The sequence below is a fragment of the Trifolium pratense genome, linkage group LG2 (genome assembly GCF_020283565.1).
Source record: "Trifolium pratense cultivar HEN17-A07 linkage group LG2, ARS_RC_1.1, whole genome shotgun sequence".
Taxonomy (NCBI): Eukaryota; Viridiplantae; Streptophyta; class Magnoliopsida; order Fabales; family Fabaceae; genus Trifolium; species Trifolium pratense.
In genome coordinates, this window is record NC_060060.1 from 47,186,370 (window position 1) to 47,211,661 (window position 25,292).

Genomic DNA, 25,292 nt, shown 5'->3' on the forward strand with positions numbered 1-25,292 from the left:
ACGGCAAGAGATTCAGAGAGCCTCTTGAGAGTTGTAACCCATCTATGAGCACCATATACGATGCCGGAGTTAACCATTGGACCGGTGGACAGCACTCTCATCATATTGAGAATGATCCACCCATATGTAATCTGCAACATTTTTTAAATTAGCTTCAGTCAATTTTGTTTATTACCTATGATACACATTTCAAAAGAGCTCTGTTGAAAAGATTGAGTAGAAAGTACAAAATGAAACAAATTTCAAAAGAATACACAACATAGTTATATATTATATAAGCAATTGTATTGTAAGTTTTTGTGCACGTACAAAATACTACTAAGATGCCAAACCAAACAGAAACATTAAAACTATGTAAACTTTGAAGTTATCATATTAAAATAGAACTTTGGATGATTCAAAAACAACTATCAAGTTCTTTTCAAAAAAAAAAAAAAAAAAAAAAACTATCAAGTATCCTCTGCATTAATTAAAATGTAAAATGCTTAAACCATTTAATTTAAAAAAAATTTAAAAAATGGATTTATTGATTGTTGTGCATATATATATACTAGTATCTCATTTGATTTATTGCTGATTGAAGAAATTAAGGAAAATAATGATATTCAGTGATATAGCTAGCTAGCTAGGGTTAGTTATTTAAAAAGGTGGAACAAAGATTTGATTCATAATGAAAGTTCAAGATACATGTTTGTCTCCGCAAGTGTGCGGGTGTGAGAAAGATAAGTAGTTTTGTGAGAAAAGAGTGTCACGTGTCGTGAAGTCATAAATAATAATCAAGCAAATTAATACAATGAAGATCAGAAACATATATACCAGTTGCATAGATCCATTTCTGGTTCCATCAATTCCATTAGATAGATATTACATCCTGTTAGGAAGCTCTTTTGGGCCTAGATTGATTGGGCTTGGCCCAACATTGTAAGCCTATATAAGGCAACCTTTGCTAATGAATAAACAATGGATCATTGATTACCTAACAAGTGGTATCAGCTAAGCCTTGATCCAAGATCTTCATTTTTTTTCCCGCGCGCGCCAACCGTTTCTTTCAACGGAAACTGCAGTTTTCCGGCATCTGTTACGGCGGTTTGTTAGAAAGTTACGGTGGTTGTTAACCGGCTTCTTCATCTTTTTTGCTCGCATTCATCATCATTCAGCTCAATTCTTTCGTTCCCTTTGAATCACGATGGCAGAAAACTCCAATTTTGCTCAACCATCCATCCCTAAGTTCGATGGTTATTATGAACATTGGGCTATGCTCATGGAGAATCTTCTCCGATCAAAGGAATACTGGACAATGATTGAACATGGAGTACTTGCAGCTCCGGTGAATGCGACGGTAGAACAACAACGGCTTGCAGATGTAAGCAAGCTTATGGATTTGAAGGTAAAGAACTATCTTTTCCAATCTATTGATCGAACAATTTTGGAAACCATATTGGAACGTGACACTGCAAAGAACATTTGGGATGCAATGAGACGCAAGTATCAAGGTTCAAACAAGGTGAAACGTGCGCAATTGCAATCCCTAAGACGTGAATTTGAGATTCTTGAGATGGAAGAAACTGAATCTGTCACTGAATTCTTTGCAAGAACTCTCAAGATTGCAAATAACATGACTGCACATGGTGAAAGAATGGAGCAAGTGACAGTTGTTGAAAAGATTCTCAGATCAATGACTGAGAAATTCAACTATGTAGTGTGCTCAATCACTGAATCCAATGATGTAACTACTATGTCCATAGATGAGTTACAAAGCAGTCTCCTTGTTCATGAGAAGCTTATGAAAGGCAAGAAAAGTCATGGTGTCACAGCTGGAGAGGAGCAAGCTCTCAAGGTATCCAATGCTGGTAGAGGGAGGGGTCGTGGCTCTTCATCCAGAGGGAGAGGGAGAGGAAGTCAGAATAAAGAACATGTAGAATGCTTCAAGTGTCACAAATTGGGACACTACAAGAATGAATGCCCTGATTGGGATACAAATGCAAACTATGCTGAGTTTGGTAGCAAAGAAGAAATGTTACTAATGGCTTTCTCTGGTATGGATACTGACTGCAAGCATGTGGCTTGGTATCTTGATAGTGGCTGCAGCAATCATATGGTTGGCAACAAAGATTGGCTGTTTGAATTTGATGAAAGCTTCAGAGAATCAGTGAAGCTTGGGAATGACTCAAAGATGGCTGTAATGGGCAAAGGTAATGTGAAATTGGATATGGAAGGAAAAATAATAGTGATTACTGATGTGTATTATTTGCCTGGCTTAAGCAATAATCTGCTTAGTATAGGGCAATTACAGCAAAAGAGTATCACTATTATCTTTAAAAACAATATGTGTCAATTGTTTCATGAAGAGAAGGGATTGATCATTAGCACTGCTATGACTGCAAATAGAATGTACATCATCTATGCACCTGTGATAATTCCAAATTGTCTGCAAATAACAAAAGAGGAAGAAGCTGATCTATGGCACAAAAGATATGCACATCTCAGCCATAGAGGGTTGAAAGTATTGACTGGAAAGAAGATGGTTAGAGGCTTGCCTGAATTGAAAGATAGTGAAGACAAATGTGGTGATTGCTTGTCAGGGAAGCAACACAGAAATAGTATTCCACAGCAGGCAAATTGGAGAGCTTCTGAGAAATTAGAGCTTGTGCATTCAGATATCTGTGGTCCCTTAAACCCTAAGTCCAATGGAGGGAACAGGTATTTTATCACTTTCACTGATGATCTCACTAGAAAAAACCTGGACTTACTTTATGCAAGAAAAATCTTCTGCTTTAGAACTGTTTCAAAGGTTTAAATCCCTAGTTGAAAAGGAATCTGGATGCTTGATTAAGTGTCTTAGAACTGATAGGGGTGGTGAATTCACATCTGCTATGTTCAATGATTTCTGTAGTTCTCAGGGTATAAAAAGACAATTGACAGCTGCTTACACTCCACAACAAAATGGAGTTTCAGAAAGGAAAAATAGAACACTATTGAATATGGTGATAAGTATGTTATCTTGCAGAGAAGTGCCTAAAAGATTCTGGCCAAAAGCAGTCAATTGGGCCACTCATGTCATGAACAGGTGTCCTACTTTTGCTGTAAAAAACATCACACCAGAAGAAGCATGGAGTGGACACAAACCATCAGTGAAGTACTTCAGAATATTTGGGTGTGTGGCTCATGTGCACATTCCAGATGCTCAGAGAAAGAAGCTGGACAAGAAAAGCATCAGATGTATTCATCTTGGTGTTAGTGAAGAGTCCAAGGCCTACAAGCTCTATGATCCAAAAGAAAGGAAGATAATTGTCAGTAGGGATGTGGTGTTTGAAGAAAATAAAAGCTGGAACTGGGATAAAAAGGCTGAAAGTTCAAGGAACATTCAGTATGGAAGTGATAATGATGATGATAATGTTGATATTGCAGCAGGCAATGAAGGTGTTAATCATGATGAGGCTAACATTGACAATGAAAATGTCAATGGAAATCTTGACAGTGACATGGACTTAGAAAATACAAGTGATGAATCACTTTCACCCAGGCAAAGAAGACCTCCAGGATATCTCAGTGATTATGTGACCAGAACAGAAGAACTAGACAGCATTGACCAGCTACAAAACCTTGCAATAGCTATGTTCAGCACAAGTGAGGATCCAGAAACATATGAAGATGCAGCAAAATTAAAAGTTTGGAGAGAAGCAATGGAATCAGAAATCAGCTCAATTGAATCAAATGATACTTGGGAGTTGACCACCCTTCCTAAGGGAGCAAAAGCAATAGGTGTTAAGTGGATATTCAAAACCAAGTTTAATGAAAATGGCAAGATAGAGAAGTACAAAGCCAGACTAGTTGCAAAGGGATATTCACAAAAATATGGTGTTGACTATGGTGAAGTCTATGCACCTGTTGCTAGATGGGACACTATAAGAACAATTCTTTGCTTAGCTGCTCATGAACAATGGCTTGTGCTGCAACTTGATGTCAAGAGTGCTTTCCTTCATGGTGAGCTAATGGAGGATGTGTATGTGATGCAGCCACTGGGATATCAGAAAGGAAGGAGTGATGAAGTGTACAAGCTTAAAAAGGCTTTGTATGGCTTAAAGCAAGCTCCCAGAGCTTGGTATAGCAAGATAGAATCTCACTTCATAACAGAAAAGTTTGAAAAATGCAGTCATGAAGCTACCTTGTTTGTCAAGCAAGGCAGTAATCAGAAGTTTTTGATAGTTAGCATATATGTGGATGATCTTATCTACACTGGTAATGATGCTTTAATGATGAATGAATTCAAAGCTTCAATGAAAGAGAAATTTGCAATGACAGACCTTGGGAAAATGAAGTATTTCTTAGGAGTTGAAGTAAGTCAGAGTGAACAAGGAATCTTCATTTATCAGCATAAGTATAGTGCTGAGATTCTGAAAAGGTTTGGAATGATGGACTGCAACAAGGTATGTAGCCCAATTGTCACTGGATGCAAGCTAGTGAAGGATGAAAATGGGAAAGCTACTGATGCTACTACATACAAACAGATGATTGGATGCTTGATGTATCTACTAGCCACTAGACCAGACATGACCTTTGCTGTGTGTTTGGCTGCTAGATACATGGAAAGACCAACTGAAATGCATGTTGCAGTGGTGAAAAGAATAATGAGGTACTTGAAAGGAACAATGAAGTTTGGTATTTTGTACAAATGTAAGAACAGCACTGGATTAACTATGCAAGGTTGGAGTGATTCAGATTATGCTGGAGATTATGATGACAGGAAAAGCACCTCAGGTTATGTGTTTACATTAGGGGATAGTGCAATTTGCTGGTCCTCAAAAAAGCAACCTATTGTTACTCTATCAACAACTGAGGCTGAGTATGTTGCTGCAGCCTCATGTGCTTGTCAATGTTTGTGGTTAAGAAATGTTTTGGATCACCTGCACATTGAGCAAGTTGGCAGCATTAATGTTAACTGTGATAATAGTTCCACTATCAAGTTGTCTAAAAATCCCATTATGCATGGAAGGAGCAAACACATTGATGTGAGATTCCACTTTCTGAGGGATCTAAGCAGAGATGGTGTGATTGAATTGAAGTTTTGCAGGTCACAAGAGCAGCTGGCAGATATCATGACCAAGCCCCTCAAGCTTGATAGCTTTTGCAAATTAAGGGAGGGAATTGGCATGTGTGAATTTTCAAAATTGAGTTAAGGATTGGTGTGGCCTGCATGTGTTAGTTGTGTGAGTTTGCTTGGCTTGCAGCTGGATTATAGCTGCAATTGCTTGTTTCTGATGGAATTGCTGGTTTGCTTGACTGTGTTGGCTTGCAGCAGGGTTCGTGTGCTTGGCTTGTTATTGCACTGCTTGTGCTCATAGGCGCGCCTGCAACCTATGCCTGCAACTTGTGTCAAGCCTACAAGCTGTTGACTGCAACCTTGTTACTTAGTTCTTTGCAATGTATTTTTTGTGTTCAGTTTTATTGTAATGTTTGAATTTTGTTTTAGAAGGTTTAAGTTGATCAAGTTTGTAATGATCAAGCTTAAGGGAGGGTATGTTAGGAAGCTCTTTTGGGCCTAGATTGATTGGGCTTGGCCCAACATTGTAAGCCTATATAAGGCAACCTTTGCTAATGAATAAACAATGGATCATTGATTACCTAACACATCCAATCCAATGTTTCAGCTTCAGCAATCATCATAGTAGAAAACATCTCCCCCAATCGATTCTATATATTCACACAAACAAACAATCACGTCAATCATAAATCATAATTTAAAATAAATCTCAAAAATAATTAGTTAAACTTAATATAAAATCAAGACAGTTAAATTCCATACCGCACAATCTTTTTTGTAGCTTCAGTTACAAATCCATTTGGTTTCGGAGTATTAAAAGGAGAACGAATCTTTTCATACTCGTCGCAGTTAAGCATTTCCTTCCCACTCTCTGGACTCTTGATCCAGAGATGGGAATCTGGTTCTGCCAACTTGATGAGTTGATCCATAGCAGCTGAAGCAAGATCTATAAGCTTAGATCTCTCCTTCTCGGTATCATTTCCGATCATTTCAGAATTTGGTGCAGTTTCCATCTCCCATCGGCATTGAGGTTGCTTGCTGTGCATCTGATTTTCCATAGCTTCCTTCTTCACACTGTTCTCAGCTCGCAGCAGCTTCTTTGTTTTTGCGGTGGGAATGGGATATGTTTTATTTTTTTGGTGATTTATCTTAGTATTTATTAACAAAAACTAGGGTTTAATGTCATAAAATACAATTTATATTTTATAATAATATTATTTTTTTGACAAAAAAATAAAAAAAATCTATAAAAAAAAAAAAAATTAAATGTTTGATTTTGATCGGATTTTTTTCTAAGCAATCGCAATAGTTTTTTTTTTTTGCTAAGCAATAGCAATAGTTGTCTTTACTGATTCATGAGCAATAGTTGTCAATAAGGAGGGTTGAATTCGATTTGGGAATTTAGATTCCTAAACAGTTTTTATTTATTCCTTTATTTCAAAATATTATAATTTATTTATTTTCATATTTTTAAAACTAAATAGTTGAAATAAAATGAAAGATTGAGGATGTGGATAATATTTTTGTCAAATGTGCAATGCCAAATTATTAATAAGTTTGACACATAAGTAAAAATAACACTAAATTTGAAGTGGGGGACTAAAATCCTTAAAAATTTGAGTTCATATTTTCTGGAGGAACTTTTTATGATGTTCTAAACATATCTGCGAAAAGTTTATTTAAAAATACACGTTGACTTAACAGTAAGGACTAAAAATGAATGCATGATAATATTTTTGGGGACTAAAAATTAATTAAAAATTAAACAAAGATTAAACTTAAAAGGTCATCATTTTGTAGGGATCAAAAATATATTTAACACTTAAATAAATGGATCTGAGTTTCAACTTTCAATTTGAAAATAAGAATTTTTGTAATAATTCTATCAAACTCATGAGAAAAGTGTACAATGTAAAAACTTTATTATGGCTTATTGTACACCTACATGCCTTGTCCAAGCTAGCCTCCTGTTTTATTTTTAATAAGCAAAAATTGAATTATAATGAGTACAAGGTGCACTCAATCCTTACAATTCAAACGAAAATCATTAGATGCTATCAATGCAAACTAACGGATCGTTACACCAATCAGAAAATTTTGTGTGTTTGTTTTCTGGCAGTAAAAGATTTTCAAAATCCATAACATTCCCTTTAATCATCTCAGAGTTATCAATCTCTATTGGTTCAGGATATTTCAAAACTAGATCTTCCTGAATATGATGAGGATAATTGGTTAGCTTGTCAACATCGGCATTCTTAAAGCATTTAACCAAGTCCTCAACTTTTCTTGTCAGCTTCTTTTTGAATATCTTCCTGATACAGTCCTTCCAATCCATATAGAATTCAAGAATTATTTACTTATAAGAACAAACAACATAGTCTTTCTTCTTTTATTATTTTCAGTGTTGATGGCGGCAGTGTATTTAACGTGGTTGTGGAGGTGAAGAATCCGTATTGATGTCCACTTTTTGTATGTTTACATTAGTAAACTGTTAAGGATAAGCACAAGTCAAAGCCAAGCAAACATGTGCTGGCAATATAACTATAGGCGTGTAAACATGATGGCAATACATATCCATATAGCTGTCAAAATATTGTATCATAATTGTATTTAAAATAGGATTTCTATTATAGGTAATTATAGACTAGACAATTATAGGCAATTAGTGTACAGATCCTTGTACTCTCATATATACATATGTACATCAAATTACAACGTATACAACAATTTCACGATACAATATTCTTGCCTCTTCTTGTATGTATCAATTCATTCTCTTTCTTATATGGTATCAGTTTTTTTCTGGTTAATCTCCATCACTTTGTTTCTATCACTTTGTTTCCATCCTTCTTCATCATCACACTTATTCACTCTTATCACCATGTCTGATGTTCCACCGCCAATCTCCACCATCCCAATTCCTTCACAAAATCCACCCATCAATGATCACTCCACAACCACTTCCAACACCGATCCTTGTGTTATTCACCATTCCGACAACCCTGCAACTGTCCTGGTTACCCCTCTGCTCACTGTCGATAATTATGGTTCATGGAGCCGCGCCGTAACAATGGCACTTCGTGCCAAAAATAAATTCGGTTTTGTCGATGGAACACTAACCTGTCCGAAGAAGGAATATGATATCCCTAGATGGCGACGTTGCAACGATATGGTTGCAAGTTGGATTCTCAACTCGGTTTCAACCGAGATTCGCCCCAACATTCTATATGCTGAAACAGCGGCGCAAATTTGGATCGATCTAAAGGATCGTTTTTCTCAGTCCAATGCTCCAAAGATATATCAGTTGAAACAATCTATCTCTGCCCTTAAACAAGAGGGCATGTCTGTATCTCTGTATTTCACCCAATTGAAATCTCTCTGGGATGAACTTCATTCCATCGCACCTATCAATCCGTGCATCTCACTACAACAAAATTGCATTTTAGCTTCAAAAATATTAGCGTCTGCCCCGACGCGGACGCTATTAGCGTCTATTTAGAGTCTGTATGACTGACGCTACTGTCTTTTTATTGTAAATCTTTATTTTAATTAAATAATTATAGATAGCGTCCGCTTTGATAGACACGATTGAGACACTAATAAAAAATAAAATAAAATTCATCTTAGAGTCTACTGGAGCGGACTCTAATAAACAATAAATTAAATAAAAAAAAACTTTTTGTTAAGAGCCAATTTTTTTTCCCAATTTTTCATTTTCCCACTTTTTTTCTTTTCATTCCCTATTTCAGCAATGAGCAATAATATATCATTTGATATATTTTTGCTTTTCTTTCTCAAATACACAAAAAGAAGTGACAAAAAAATACAGAAAAAGAAGAAAACAACCCTAATCCTCCAACAATGGGTAAACGGAATTGAATTCGTCAGAATGGGTGAACCAAATTCGTCTCAACAACCGTAATCCTCCGAATTCGTCCCCGTCGAAGAACAATCCGCTGTGGAAGAAGAAAACCCTTCCATCAACCCTAATCCGTGAAGAACAACCCCAATCACTCCGCCGTTATTATCCATCGTTCTCGTGGTTACAAGGTTAGTAACTTCATCTCTTCAGCTCTCAAAGTCACACTACCAACGATTAAGTGCCTTTCTAATGTTAAGTGTGTTGGTGTTGTATTACTGTCTGTTAAGTAACTTCATCTCTTCATCTTTTTTGCAGTTTTTGCGTACTATTGCTGTTCTTTTGTGTTTGTGGTGCCTTTCTAATGTTAAGTATGTTGGTGTTGTATTATTGTGTGATAAGTGTGTTATTGTGTGTCTGTGTGGGTTTTCAAGCTTCTTCAATCCCTAAACCCTAAAAAAATCCTAAATCTGTGATTCTCATAAGCTTCTCATCGATATTCTTACTCATAAGCTTCAATCCTAAATCTGTGATTCTCACTCACAAGCTCCAATCCCTAAATCTCTCAAGCTACGTTCAGATTCAACATTCAGGCTTCGTTCGAATCCCTAAATCACTCAACCTCTCAAGCTTCGTTGAACCTCTCAAGCTTCGCTGAACCTTCAATCTCCATTCAACTTCGTTCAGCTTCGTTTAACATTCAAAATCATATTCAATCTTCAAAATCCAGGTTCAATTTTACTTCAGATTCAATATTAAGATAGCTCATTGAAATATTCCTTGAAATTGAGGTTCACTTGAATATATGATTTGCTTAATTTTGCTTCAGATTCAATATTGCTTAATTTTGCTTCAGGTTCACTTGAAGCCCCTTTACATAGCTCATTGTATGAATAATTAAGCTTCAGATTTTTAAAGTCAATTGAGGTGTTTAACCTTCTGATATGTGGTTTATTTAGCTTGTCATTACTTTGTAATTTTGAAGGATGTGATTTAGAATAAGTTGAGATCAGTATGGTAGCTTTATTGTTGAAAGCTCATAGCAATGCCATCTTTGATAACACTCTAATAAGGCTCTGTTTGGCGAATTTTTTTGGAATGTACAGATTATTTGAATCCATTTCATGCATATGATGAAGGGAATCTTACATGGCTGGTAAGTGATCATTCTGAAGCTTGCAATACGTAGTAATCAGTACTATAATGGCTAATTACCTGCACACAAATGTTGAATCAGTGTTAGATATGTATAATGTAAGTATCAAGGAGGCTGATATTCATTATAGTTTATTTTGAAGATTTTGATGCTGAAAGAAGGTTATCACATGCATTCAAATTAATAGTTAAAGTGTAGATTTTAATAAATTTTGTGCTACTATTTAGAGTACCTTTGTTCATGTATGATTCAAAAGAAGAGAAGGTTTATTTGAAGAGTTTTATAATTGTTCTGTGAAGTGGTATTCAGTTATGTGACTGTTCTGTTATGTTTTGCTAGTTTGTGACTGTTATTCAGTTCTATTTCAAAATGATTATGGTGTCTTGAAGGTCTTAGAAAGCTTAGTCTTCATAATAATCAAATTAGTGGTTCAATCCCTTCATCATTAGGACTTTTAATCAATCTTAGAGGAGTTCAACTCTTCAATAATAGGTTAAAAGGTTCAATCCCTCCTTCATTAAGTTATTGATATTTTATGTAGAAATTTTTAAAATTACTTACTTACGGATTAGATTACAAGAATGTATATACATATATACACTAATAATGGGTTTAGGGTCCAATAATTAGAACTCTAACACTCCCCTCAAGCTGGAATATATATAGAAACAGAGATGCATCCTTGAGCTTCAGAAACTGTGTTTACTCTTTTACTGTCATTATTGAGATTTATCAGTCTAGTTTTTTATGAGATAAGAAGTAACAAGAGTAAGGTACTGTTTAAACATAGTGAATTTGATAAACCTAGTTTTGATCTCAGTCTGATGATATAGAATATTTACCTTCTTTTGATCATTGTTTATTATTTACTAAAATGAATGATATGTTATAAAGAATCCACATAATTTTTTGAAACTATGTCATGTTGCAAGAAATTAGGATTTTGATGTTTTGAAGTTTTGATTATATGAATGTGAATGAGTTAGAAAAGAGAAGTATAACATGTTTCATACTTTCATATGTTAATACTTAATACTAGCCTGTGTCATTTAATACAAAGATCAAACTTATGGATATTATGAGGCTATACAAACTTACTAGATAGGAAGAAGAATAAGATAGTATTTTGACAAATTCTGCTGACAACGTTCTAACAATCTTGATGTGAAATCTTCTTCCGTCAGGTTCTCTTACTTTTATCGTGCCTCATTGGATTATATAGTAAAATGTGGGAAGCAGCCTGACTTACTGCATCTTCTTCCGTCAGGTTCTCTATACTAATTGATTATTCATTGAATCCTTTAAACCTCTTTATCTCAATATAATCTTACTTAACATAACATATTAGCATATAATTTTGAAATCATGGACACAAAAAAGTCAACATATAACAAGCTTGTTAAGTTGTTAGCTTAATGGTAAAATTGGTTGTATTGTAATCCCTCTTGTTTAAGTTCTATCTGTTCACTTTTTGTTTGAATTGCATTTGTTCCAAGACCTTGGCAAAAGTTGTAAATTTCTTTCATAGATCTCTTGTCAAGCTGGGAAAATATGAATACATATTTGCATCGGTCGTTTATCATATACTCCTATGTTTCTTCTTTTGATTTTGATTTGTCAATTGTCTATCTTTGTGCCGGTGATCACATGCTTAATTTACTCTATTTCATATACCTCTATCTTAGCAACCATACTTAAGTCCATTCAATTTGTTAGGAGAGCCAAAAGATGATTCTTTAAGACTTAAAATTGATTTTGATGTGTTTAGTGTTTCTAATAGTGATTAGAATTGATTCTACATGTGATTTTGTCTCTAAATGTGATTTTTACACTTAAATTTATTCACTTTCATGTGAATGTATCTTAATAGGGTTCGAACCAGAGAATATAAATTTTGTTGGTAATTAGTTTAATTTTGTTGGAGGCCTTGCCGTGTGTTTTGTCTTTGGAAAAGGATGCAGTTTTTTAATACAGAGTGTTGTTTTCTCTTCTTGAATGGATGGCAATTTACTTAAGGATGGACTTCCATCTTATGCCCTTTGGCTTTTCATTTACGATGTAGTTTATTTATCCTATTGTTTTAGATCAATTTTTAGAGCAAGTACTGATGCGGTTTTGATAGGTGCTTAGGACTATTTTGGTGGGTTATATATTAGTGAGTTATATTTTGATAGGTGCTTAGGACTATTTTGATGGGTTATATATTTTGTGGGATATTTTGGTGGATTATTTATTAGTGGATTATATTTTCATGGATGTAGACCTTTTTTGTTGACATTATATATGGTTATATGGTATAAATAGAAGGTCCAGTAAAAAACTATTTAATTTATAATTTAGTTGCATTAATATTAATTGTTTGTTGATTTTTCATCAGCTACAATGCTATATTTGAAAAAAAAAAAAAAAATGTTTGCGTCTGCTTTTAGTTGACACTATATTATTCAAAAATTAATTTATAGCATCTAAAACAAGCAGACGCTAAGATTAGCGTCTGCTAGCGTCTGCTAGCGTCTGCTTTTAGTTGACACTATATTATTCAAAAACTAATTCATAGCATCTAACAAAAGCAGACGCTAATATTAGCCAATAGCGTCCGCCGTATATTCAAGTCACTAGCTTCAGCTTTGCGTTTAAAAAGACAGACGCTAAAGTAGCGTCTGCTGGACGCAACTGCTAGCTTCAGGCAATTAAGTGTCCGCCACGACACAGACTCTAGGTAGACGCTAAACCCTTGTAGCGTCCGTTTTTTGGTATTTAGCGTCTGTTTTAGGCGGACGCTCCAAAGCAGTTTTCTTGTAGTGTCTGCGGTAATGCCAAGAGTATTATCGATCAACAAAATCAGGACCGAGCCATGGAATTTCTCCAAGGTGTCCATGACCGATTCTCGGCCGTTCGCAGTCAAATACTGCTCATGGACCCTTTTCCTTCAATTCAGCGTATTTACAACATCGTGCGCCAGGAAGAGAAACAGCAAGAAATCAATTTTCGACCTCTCCCTGCTGAGGAATCAGCGGCGCTGCAGGCTTCTAAAGTGCAACATCGCACTCAAGGCAAAAGGCCGCGTCCTTATTGTGAAAATTGCAATAAATATGGTCACACTGTTGCTACTTGCTATCAAATTCATGGCTTTCCTAATAGGCCACCAAAGAAATCCGAATCATCCTCATCTACCCCTGCGCAACAACTCTCAAGCGCACAATATCAAAAACTCCTATCCCTCTTAGCCAAAGAGGACACTATGGGGTCATCCGTGAATTTAGCAGGTACTGCCTTTACTTGTGTCTCTTTTTCTTGGATTATTGATTCTGGTGCTTCAAATCATATATGCACATCTCTTTCTTATTTTTCTTCCTATTCTCCCGTTCATAAAACTATACTTGTCCAATTACCCGACGGCTCTCACGCGGCCGTGAAGCATATCGGCAATATCCATTGCTCGCCGTCACTTACACTCACGAATGTTTATCACATTCCGTCTTTCAAGTATAATTTATTATCTCTTTCACAATTAACAAAATCAATCAATTGTGATATTATTTTCTCATCATCTGGTTGCATATTTTAGGACCAAGCAACGAAGAAGACGATTGGTCGGGGTAGTGCTCGGAATGGACTCTATTACCTGCATGATGAACCACAATTAAATAAAAATGACAAGGATCACTATTGCCTTGATCATCCATCAAGTTCTTTTTTTAGTTCTAAACAATGTAATAAGACTGACCTATGGCATTTCCGCCTCGGCCACCCATCTAGTTCTCGTTTTCAATTTATTGTTAAGAACTCCTCATATATTAATGCGAATAAAAATTTTGTTTGTGACGTTTGTCCGCGTGCAAAACAATCACGTTTACCTTTTTCTTCACGCACATCATATTCATCTCATTGTTTCGAATTAATTCATGTCGATATTTGGGGACCATTCTCTACTCCATCACACAATGGATCACGATTTTTTTTAACAATTGTCGACGATTATTCACGTTGTACTTGGTTATATCTCATGCAACATAAATCTGAAACTTTTACTACGCTAATTCATTTTTTTAACCAAATCAATCGCCAATTCAATACTAAAATTCATCAAATTAATTCCGGCGATGGAGGTATCTTTCTTCCCCAACTGCAAACTATTCGTTCCGACAATGGTTCGGAATTCTTGTCCAAACCGATCCAAACATGGTTTCATGACCATGGCATTATTCATCAACGCAGTTGCGTTGCAACCCCTCAACAAAATGGCGTTGTGGAACGCAAGCATCGCCATCTTCTCGACGTTGCAAGAGCGTTACGTTTTCAAGCGAAATTACCTCTTTCTTTTTGGGGTGAATGTGTCCTCACCGCCGCATATCTCATAAACAAACTTCCTACTCCCATCCTGAAATATAAATCTCCTCATCAAGTTTTACTCGGTTCTCCTCCTTCATACTCATCCCTTCGTGTATTTGGATGTCTCTGTTTTGCCAAAAATATGAACATTCAACACAAATTCGATGAACGAGCCAAACCAGGTATTTTTGTCGGTTACCCCTTTAATCAAAAAGGATACCGCATCTATGACATGCACACTCGCAAAATATATGTCTCTCGCGATGTTCAATTTTTTGAAACCGTGTTTCCATACCACGACCTTCAAACTCCTTCCTTCGCTAGCGACATAAGCATCAATACTCAATTCCTTGATTATGAATTTGATGATACTCCTTCAAATTTATCACCTGCATCAAGTATCCCTCCGGGCATTAGTCATCATGATAATACAATCGTGACTATTCCCAACCCTTTGGTTGATAACCCATCGGAAATTCCAGCCATTCCTGTAGAACCGCCCCAGCAACATTCCCCTACAGCGATCAATCATCCCGAACGTCGTTATCCTCTACGTCACCGTACTCCTTCCGTTCGCCTAACGGACCACGTATGTGACATTAACAATGTCACATCACAGAGTGCATTCCCATTAAAAAATTATTTCTCTTTATCTAATTTGAGCACCTCTCATCGAGCTCTTCTTGTCAATATCATTGAGAATAAAGAACCTACATCTTATTCTCAAGCTATCAAATCCGCTGAATGGCGTGAAGCTATGGCTAAAGAAATCCACGCTCTTGAATCCAACAACACTTGGGTTTTATCTCCACTTCCGAATGGCAAAACCGCCATCGGTTGTAAATGGGTATACAAAATTAAATATCACTCTGACGGTACCGTTGAGCGATATAAAGCTCGCCTAGTCGCCAAAGGCTACAATCAAGTACATGGCATTGACTACCATGAAACATTTGCACCGGTTGCCAAACTTGTCACGGTGCGACTTCTTCTCTCCATTGCTGCCATTAAAAATTGGTCGTTACATCAACTTGATGTTAACAATGCTTTCCTCCAAGGAGATCTTAATGAAGAGGTCTACATGAAGTTACCTCCCGGCTTCTCTCATAAAGGGCAACCGTGTGTATGCAAATTAAACAAATCCATCTATGGCCTCAAACAGGCATCTCGTCAGTGGTTTTCAAAATTCTCCACCACTCTCATTCAAAAGGGTTTTCATCAATCCATCTCTGATTATAGTCTATTTACTTTCAAAAGTAATCACACGACTATATTTGTACTTGTTTACGTCGATGACATCATCATCACAGGAAACAACGACGACGCCATCTCCGACATCAAGAAATTTCTCGCCCAGGCTTTTTCCATCAAAGACCTTGGAAATCTTTCATACTTCTTAGGTATTGAAGTCTCTCGTTCCAAGAAGGGAATCTTTCTCTGTCAACGGAAGTACACACTTGACATTTTATCTGATGCTGGTCTGACTGGTTGTCGCCCATCCGAATTTCCTATGGAACAACACCTTCGTTTGCGGCCAAATGATGGTAGTCCCCTTCCTGACCCGACAGTCTATCGTCGCCTCATTGGTCGCCTCTTATATTTGACAGTGACACGTCCTGACATTCAATATGCTGTCAATACTCTCAGTCAATTCATGCAATCCCCATGCACAACTCATCTCGATGCGGCCACACGCGTTCTCCGCTATCTTAAAGGAAGTGTCGGTAAAGGATTATTTCATTCGGCCTCCAGCTCCCTCCAGTTAATCGGATATGCTGACTCTGATTGGGCAGGTTGCCCCACTACGCGGCGTTCCACCACTGGATATTTTACCATGTTGGGCTCCAACCCTATCTCATGGAAAACTAAGAAACAACCAACTATTTCTCGTTCCTCTGCTGAAGCAGAATATCGTTCCCTTGCAACTCTGGCTTCCGAGTTACAATGGTTGAAATTTCTACTCTCGGATCTCGACATTGCTCACCCTCTACCCATCACTGTCCATTGCGATAGTCAAGCTGCCATTCACATTGCCGAAAATCCAGTCTTTCATGAACGCACCAAACACATTGAAATTGATTGCCATTTTGTTCGTGAAAAAATTAAATCAGGTCTCCTCCGTCCGTCTTACCTCCGCTCCTTCGACCAACTAGCTGACATCTTCACCAAACCACTTGGAGGCGACGCTTACAAACGACTACTTGGCAAGTTGGGTGTTCTTGAAATTTCAATCCCACCTCCAACTTGAGGGGGGGTGTTAAGGATAAGCACAAGTCAAAGCCAAGCAAACATGTGCTGGCAATATAACTATAGGCGTGTAAACATGATGGCAATACATATCCATATAGCTGTCAAAATATTGTATCATAATTGTATTTAAAATAGGATTTCTATTATAGGTAATTATAGACTAGACAATTATAGGCAATTAGTGTACAGATCCTTGTACTCTCATATATACATATGTACATCAAATTACAACGTATACAACAATTTCACGATACAATATTCTTGCCTCTTCTTGTATGTATCAATTCATTCTCTTTCTTATATAAACAATGATGAAAATGGTTAAGGAAAACAGGCAACAATCACTTTTTGCCGGCCATTCAAAAAAAAAAAACTCAACAACCACAGTTTGCAAAGTTCTTGCAAATTTCCGATCTCCACAACTGTGATTGAGAGGGGATTACAACCACTTGATATCAGAATTGACTTCATAATTAATCAGATTACGCTGTCAAATGAACCAAATACGGTGGTAAAAAAAAAAAAATTCTTGCAAACTCAACAAACAAATAAACCATAATAATAATCCGAAAAGGTTGTGTTTCAATGAATTTAGAAACTTGTGATCACAAAAAATTCATAATGATAGTTTTTTTTTAAAATTTAAATAGTGATAAACTATCACATTTGAAGTATAAAAATAAAATTTATAGATTTTGTCAAAAAGATAAATTTGTTTTTTATAATTCTTACTCAAAATCAATTTTTGTTAATTGAAAATCTAGGGAAACTTTCTCCATATTCGTCCTTACATTTAAATCTTAAATATATGCATTTATTTATTTTGAAAAGTCGGAATCCGGTAGGATCACATACATCTATAAATCAATTATGACAATTTCATAATTATAGCAAGTCATCGGCATACTAATAAAACATACATTTAAAACAAAATATAATGTTACATGATTTTACCAAACTTTCTGTCAATATAACAGTTTTTTCCAATATAAATAGCTTATATGTTCGGGCCCTGTCCTCTTTTTGTAACAAAAAAAAAAAGCTTATATGTTCTTCCACAACGAGAACCGCAGGCTTTTAGGAGGAAAAATGAAAAAGGAAAATGTGGGCTTTGAAAATGGTTTGAAGCGCCTATTCCATTTAAAAAATTCACATTTATAATTTAAAAAAAAAATCATTTTATAAAAATAAAATCACTTTTAACTTCAAAATGAAAAGTTAATCCTAATAGCTTTTTTAGAATCTATTTGTTTTTAAAACTATTGTTCAAATTTTGTTTTTTTTAAAACTAAGAAACCTAAGTGTAGAAGCTTCGAATGTTATGAAAATAATTTTTATGATAGTAAACAAAAGGAATGTAGCTTTAAATTTTTTAAAAAGAAAAACTCGAGAAAAAAACCTCTAGATTTTTTCAATTTTTTTTTTAACCTAAAACTTTCTTCCATCAAAATAAGTTTTAACTTTTAACCACAATTTAATTAACCAAACGCAACAGCAGCACTCCTAAGCGATTTACTTTTATATTTTGTACAGAAAAAATCTTAACCAAGGCAGCAAGGCTTAGAATATAGGGTGGTTTTGGTTTAACTTTAAAACAAGTTTTTTTTTTTAAATGATTTTTATGATTACTTAATTACATATAGTAAAAGTTATTTCAAATTTATCTTTTTATAAATTAAAAGAGTGATTTTGACATTCAATAACAATTAGTAAAAAATGATTTTTATAAATTAAAAAATTTATCATAATAAAAATCTTATTTTTTTTTTTAAAAAAAAGCTATCATAAAAAATGATTTTTATTGAAAAGCTATTTAAAAAAAAAAAGCTATCACAAAAAATGTTTTTATAAATTAAAAATGATCTTGACATATAGTAAAAAATGATTTTTATAAATTAAAAAATTTATCTTAATAAAAATCTTATTTTTTTTTTTTAAAAAAAAACTATCATAAAAAATGATTTTATTGAAAAGCTATTTAAAATAGATTCTTTTTTAGCGATTTTTAAAAAATGATGAAATGCGTAAATTGACATTTTAAGAGAAGCTATTGAAAATAATGTTTCTGTTGAAGTTTTATAAAAAAATTATTCGTTAAATTTAACAAAAGAACAACACACTATAAAAATCATTTTTAAGAAAAGCTAATAAAAAATATAAAATATAATCATGCATTCAAGAAGATAAACAACCAGCATCAAATTCATGCAATGAAGGTGAGACAAATCTGAAATCTATCATCATGCAAAAAATTCACATAAAGTAAAATCCAAAAAATTTCCTCACAAAAGAAACCCTTATTTAAGTCTCAGCCTTTGCCAACTTTTGATATCAAATTCTTCATCATGCAACTCCAAGAGCGTTCTTGATCTTCTGAATAGTGCATGAGATGATTTCATTAACGGTAACAATTGATTCATTTGTCAGCTTGCTTGATTGACGGCTGCTGATCAGCAACATTTGTAATCCAACCGTGAGCAAGCATCCGATGTTGCCACCGCTGCCACTGCTGCCACTACCGTCACTTCTGACCATTGTTTTGTTACTTGAATTGCCATCTGGAAGAATTGAAAAGCCGGAAGGCAAAACCGGAATAAATGAAGCATCTTCACCATTACTCATCACCATGTTGTAGGATTCCATACTAATCGGAGAATATATGACCATTGCGCCAGAGCTATCGATCCATGAATCTTGTAGATATAGAAAGTTGCTCTTGTTTCCTTTACCAGCCTAAACATAAACAAAAAAAAAAAAAAATCCAAATGTAAAGTGATAATTTTCTTTTAATGCACAATTAATATAAACATCCAAGTTAATTAAGTTACATTTTGGACATTTGTGGACGGGTGTGAGATTTGAGAGGTGTAAATAGTAATCTAAATAAACACTAAGCATTTGAAATGGTTGGCTCATAAACATAAGGGGAAAATGAGCACTTACAGCAGCACCAATGATAGAAACTGAATCTCCAAATTGTCCTTTAGGAATGCGGACTATCTCCTCCATTGATTCGCTGTTGGACAAACCATCCCACCGACCTCTCATTCGTGCATCACGGAGGAAATAAAACATCTTTTGCCGTGACACCGGCATCCAAACAGAAGTTGAAGCACTTAGCACGATTGCACGATTTTCACCAGAGGCATCCTGAATTAACCGGGACATGATTCTCCTGTCGTTGTTGGCCATGTTACTAATGTGAAGGATGTCCCACTTGCAAGCTGACGAAGGACAAATTCCGGACATGAAGCTATCAGACATCCGCTGCGCGAGCATTAAAAAGCCACTCTTGCCAGATGGGCTTATAGCTGGAAAAGAAACATGCCCATCAAAAAGTGTTAAGCTATAGCACAAACACTTTAGATTGAAGGCGTATTTGATGTGTGACATGTGTTAGTGTCCAACACCAACATGTCACCAACACATTCTACATTCAATTATTATCAGTGTCGACGTGTCATACCTGCAGGGTAATCAGATGGTACGGTAAACATTGGGATGGCAAGAGATTCACAATGCCTCTTGAGAGTTGCAACCCATCTATGAGCACCAAATGCGATGCCGGAGTTAACCAATGGACGGTAGATTTGGTGGACAGCACTCTCATCATATTGAGAATGATCCACCCAAGTTATCTGCAACAATTTTTAAATTAGCTTCAGTCAATTTTGTTTATTACATAAATTAGATAAACTATAGTTTATACTTGATGACAATAACAGAAATGTTAAAACCTATGATACACATTTCAAAAGTGCTTCAAATTACAAGATTGAGCAGAAAGTACACAACATAGTTATATAAGCAAAGCTTCAAATTACTAATTAAGATGCCAAACCAAACAGAAACAAAGCTTCAAATTACTATTAAAACCAAGGTTGTCAGAACCGGACCGGTCATCGAACCGGCGAGCTCACCGGTTCAAGGTTCAATTGGTCGGACCGGGTTCAATCGGGGTCGAACCGTTTTTAATTAAATATATATTTTAATTAATATATAAATAAAAATATAAGAATAATTGCTCAATATTTCGTAATTTCACACATTAAAAAGATAAAATATCACAAGTCAAAATAAAATAAAATTTATAATTCAAACCAAATGAAAAATAAATGAAAAACAAAAATCTTTTCTATTCCTACGACGTCGTTGATTTGTTTCATATTTTTTTTTTTTTTTAAAAAAAGTTAAAACGACGTCGTTTTGCCCTATTTTTTTAAAAAAAAATAAAAAATCTGCAAAACCGCTTGAACCGCCCGGCCGGTTCACCGGTTCGACCCGGTTCGACCCCGGTTCACGCGGTTTTTTGCCGGTCGGTTTCCTATCCGTTTTTTGCTCAAAACCGAACCGTTTTTATGACCGGTTCACGGTCCGACCGGCCGGTCCGGTCCGGTTTTGATAACCTTGATTAAAACTATGTAAACTTTGAAGTTATCATATTAAAATAGAACTTTGGATAATACAAAATCAACTAGACAGTATCTTGTGCATTAATTAGTAGCTAGCTAGCTAGATTGGTTATTTAAAAAGGTGGAACAAAGATTTGATTCAAAATGAAAATTCAAGATACATGAGAATCAATACTCAGTAGTATAAAAACATATTTAAATCATAGGAAAATTAATGTGTAAAATTTGTATATAGATAAGCAGTTACCTGGCAACCATAAGGCATATCCTCCAAAATACATCCAGACGGAAGCCTCTTACAGCTCAAGTTAGGGTTTCCATTGGGACCATCACGATAAAAGTCGATCGGAACATCAACAACAGCCCACTTATTACCTTCAGCATGCTGCTTGCAAAACCTGATGAATCTATATTCTCGAACCGGCACCAACGGAGTAGGCAATTGAATCTCAGCATGCATCTGATCAACAGCATAATTAATTCCAACTTCCATCCAAATATAAAAAAATCAAGCAAATTAATACAATGAAGATCAGACAGATCCATACCAGTTGCATAGATCCATTTCTGGTTCCATTAATTCCATTAGATAATACATCTAATGTTTTAGCTTTAGCAATTATATATGAAAACATCTTCGACCACCGATCCTATAATATCATAAATCATGGTTTACAATAAATCTCAAGTAAATCAGTTAAACTTGATATAAAATCAAGACAGTTAAATTCCATACCGCATCAAGAAATGTTTCGATCAGTGCAGCAGTGTTGGTGCATAATAGCACAGTCTTTCTTGAAGCTTCAGCTACAAAACCATTTGGTTTCGGAGTATCAAAAGGAGAACGAATCTTTTCGTACTCGTCGCGGTTGAGAACTTCCCTCCCAACCCTCCCACTCTCCAGAGACTTGATCCAAAGATCGGAGTCAGGTTGAGCCAACTTGATAACTTCATCTATAGCAGCTGATGCAAGATCTATAAGCTTAGATCTCTCGTTCTCGGTATCATTTCCGATCATTTCAGAAGTTGGTGCAGTTTCCATAGCTCCATTTTCCATAGCTTCCTTCTTCACACTGTTCTCAGCTCGGAGCAGCTTCTAGGTTTTTTTTATTCTGCGGTGGGAGTGAGATATGTTTTTTTGTTGGTGATTTTATCTTAGTATTTATATCAATTTCACAAAATACAATTTATATTTTGTAATAATATTTTTTTAAAATTAATTTTTTTTTTATTTTATTTACAATGAGCTGGGAATCGAACTCAAAACCTACAACATACTACCCAAATCCCCAACCACTAGATCAAACCTAATGACTTTAAATAAATTTAAAACTTTGATTTTGTTTGGATTTTTTTCAAAGCAATAGCAATAATTGTCTTTACTAAAATTCATGAGCTACTTTGTGTCAAAAAAATAAATTATGAGTTACGTACTACGTTGGTTTGTCTCTCGTAGAAAACTCTAACAACATGTTGGAAAAGTAAATAAAAAAAATAATGTTTACGATCTCTAATAATATGAATAAACTGAGATAAATCATGTTGTACTATGTTGAAGTTGTCAACAACTGTTCTAGAATTGACCTAGAATATGACATTATCAAGACCACGGTTACCATCCAATCCACTTGATAGCTTGTAAAAACCAGACGACGAAATGACAAGAGATTTTGTTTTAAACGAAATTCTCATTGTATTCTCGAATATTACAAATACGAAAACCTGCTCTTTTATTCATAAAAGTTCAATCAATATTAATCTCTCCGTCCCAAAATATAAATAAAAATTGGTCAACCAAAGTAGATGTATTTGGTCCAATTTTTTAACTAAATACATCAAGTTTTTTTTGCTCATTTTTTCTTATATTTTGGGACGGAAGGGTACATTTTAATTTTCCATTGGTGGCTTCTTCCGCATAGGTTCTGTTTGGTAAAAAATAATGGATAGCTTGTAAGCTAGTTTTTATTTGTGAATAAACTAGCTAATTGAATTTGTAGTGATTGGTACAGTTAGCGATTGAACTAGTTTATAAGGATGAAATTAATGGCATAAAAATGATATCTTTGATTAATATTTAATTTTTTTCAAGTAAGATGATAGGGGTAAAAATGGATGAAAAAAATGATAAGCTATAAGGTCATAAGCTACTTGAAATAGCGTTTGAAAAATAAGCTATAAGCTCTTTTTTTAAAACTGTTATCAAACAAAGCTTTTAACTTATAAGCTATAAGCTAGCTTATTTATCTTCCCAACCAGAGTCCTAGTCACCGTTTGCTTAGCTACCTGTAGCATCCGTCGATGTTACATCCTCATTTACCTCTTTCCAACTGCATAGATTATAATTATCTTAAAATTATTTTGTAATCGTTGAATTACTCACAAAGATAATGCCACATATTGAGCTTTGAGGGAAGTGGAACCAACACAAAGAAAGGGAGGGAACTACGCATGAGGAATGTCGCGAAGAGAGGGTTTTCAATCTTTGATCACCAATTTTTTGAACCCAAAACGACACTTAGAATAATAGTATATAAAAAAAATACTCCCTCCGGTCCTTATTATAAGGAACAATTTGAAAAAAATACACATACCAAGAAACCTTATCTTTCTTAATAAAAATTCTAAAATTTTACAATCTATTCCAAAACTAAAACTAACCTTGGTGTATTAATTTATCCTTAGGGAATATATCACTCTAATTAATGCATAACTTTGGAATGGATACAATTTAATAAGGGTAAAAATGGAATTGTAAGAATAAATTTAATGATTGTTTCTTATAAAAAGGACCAAATTTTTTTTCCAAATTGTTCCTTATAAAAAGGACCGGAGGGAGTATTCAAATTTTGAGGGATGACGTGGCGCTCGTACTGACTCCCGTTATATATGTTTTGCCCTGGGTTACAAAAGTTAGTGGAATCCCTGTGCACGATCAAGACTTCTCCATTTTTTCTAGAGCAAGCTTCGATGTCTCAACCTAGGGTGTGCATGATTTTTGCTTTCCAACATCATGTAGGCGACCTTCCATGGTCAGTTTCGAACTCTAGCTAGCTCCAATAAATTCATCGTTGCATCTACTCATCAATATAATGCGAAAACCCTACAAAATGCGTGTGATATCCCTCGAAAAAAATCTCCCAAAATCTTGTTTAAAGGGAAAGCATACACTAGTACAAAATGGGAATTCCACGTCGGGCAAAAACCACTTTCACGTCGGTTTCGGACCCGACATAAAGACTATCGTCGTTGTAAGTTTGGGGATTCCACGTCGGTTCGGTTTTTAACCGAAGTGTGGTATCCTGATTTTTCAATTAATTTTTATTAAAATTAATGGTGATTCTACGTTGGTTTTATGTTACTACCTGAAATGAAGGGTGTGGATTTCACGTCTGTTTTTTATTACAACCGACGTGGAATCTATTACTTTTTTGTGAATTCTATGAAAAACCTTAACTTTCCATCTTGAACCATCTGTTGAAAGTGCGACTCTAATTTTGAATGGATAGCACTTTTTCGATGAAGTTGACATGGAACTTTCTAAAGAGTCATACTTTCCACCTTTATCACGACCTAAAACCAACTTGTCATTTCTACCTCTTATTCCGTTCTTTTTATCTGACCGAGTAATGATAATACTGACTTTATTGGCATCTCCAACATCTCGAGCCCATGTAAGAACAACATCTGGTGTAGCAAATTTTTGATCAGTTGTAAAAACATCTGTAGTATCTACCAATATTTAACTTGTATTGTCGATTTGAGCCATATCAGTTAAAAAAAAAAAGAGAAAAATAAAATTAGCAAAACTGCTACAAGCCTATACCGGAACACTTTTTCGTTCTTGTTCAACACACCGGAACACGTATGTAATTACCGTAACACTTTTTTGTATACCGGAGAACTTTTTGTATACCGGGACACTTTTTTGTATACCGGGACACGGTATACAACACAATCGATTTTGCAAATTATAAAACCGGAACGATTTTGAAAAGTGTTTCGGTAAGAAACTAAAAATTTAAGTAAACTGGAACACTTTGAAAAAGAATTCCGGTAAAGTTAACAAACCTGGAAAAAAACGTACCGGAACACTTGTGATCTCACTCTACCGGAAAAGTTACAAAATGACAAAGTAAAAAATAATAAAATATACTTAAATTTGATAAGGGTAGAATGAGAATATTGAAAAACATGTTGGGTAGATGGAAGATTGTTGGGGTAGGAAAAAAAAGTCAGGAAGAG

The 25,292-nt window shown here is 35.1% G+C and overlaps 2 protein-coding genes and 1 long non-coding RNA gene across 5 annotated transcripts; 2 read left to right on the plus strand and 1 right to left on the minus strand.

Annotated features, from left to right (window-relative positions):
- Positions 1-7,531: 7,531 nt before the first annotated feature.
- LOC123905941 lies at positions 7,532-12,389 on the plus strand. Of its 3 annotated transcripts, XR_006808648.1 has the most exons (6): positions 8,777-9,091; positions 9,219-9,630; positions 9,757-9,827; positions 10,007-10,056; positions 11,241-11,323; positions 11,981-12,389. It is a non-coding gene; the product is annotated as an uncharacterized LOC123905941 (long non-coding RNA). The 3 variants fall into 3 exon arrangements; XR_006808647.1 differs by lacking the exon at positions 9,757-9,827 and having other exon boundaries at positions 8,781-9,091; XR_006808649.1 differs by lacking the exons at positions 9,219-9,630; positions 9,757-9,827 and having other exon boundaries at positions 7,532-9,091.
- A 477-nt stretch (positions 12,390-12,866) lies between these two features.
- Positions 12,867-13,881, plus strand: LOC123905940. The gene is made up of 2 exons (XM_045955746.1): positions 12,867-13,322; positions 13,625-13,881. The coding sequence occupies exons 1-2, from the start codon at positions 12,911-12,913 to the stop codon at positions 13,657-13,659; spliced, it is 447 nt and encodes a 148-aa protein (XP_045811702.1). The 5' UTR covers positions 12,867-12,910; the 3' UTR covers positions 13,660-13,881.
- Positions 13,882-18,774: 4,893 nt separating this feature from the next.
- LOC123905942 (homeobox-leucine zipper protein HDG1-like) lies at positions 18,775-22,207 on the minus strand. Its single transcript, XM_045955748.1, has 6 exons — positions 21,787-22,207; positions 21,599-21,700; positions 21,298-21,510; positions 20,105-20,276; positions 19,582-19,949; positions 18,775-19,371 (listed from the first exon to the last, which is right to left on the minus strand). The coding sequence occupies exons 1-6, from the start codon at positions 22,105-22,107 to the stop codon at positions 18,982-18,984; spliced, it is 1,566 nt and encodes a 521-aa protein (XP_045811704.1). The 5' UTR covers positions 22,108-22,207; the 3' UTR covers positions 18,775-18,981.
- Positions 22,208-25,292: the final 3,085 nt, after the last annotated feature.

Coding starts and splice junctions, on each gene's coding strand:
- LOC123905942 (XM_045955748.1), bottom strand. CDS start 22,107: ATGGAAAATGGAGCTATGGAAACTGCACCAACTTCTGAAATGATCGGA. Junction 20,277..21,297: donor ATATGCCTTATGGTTGCCAG/GTAACTGCTTAT, acceptor AAATTGTTGCAG/ATAACTTGGGTGGATCATTC. Junction 19,950..20,104: donor ACCATCTGATTACCCTGCAG/GTATGACACGTC, acceptor TTTCTTTTCCAG/CTATAAGCCCATCTGGCAAG.
- LOC123905940 (XM_045955746.1), top strand. CDS start 12,911: ATGGAATTTCTCCAAGGTGTCCATGACCGATTCTCGGCCGTTCGCAGT. Junction 13,323..13,624: donor GTCATCCGTGAATTTAGCAG/GTACTGCCTTTA, acceptor TGCATATTTTAG/GACCAAGCAACGAAGAAGAC.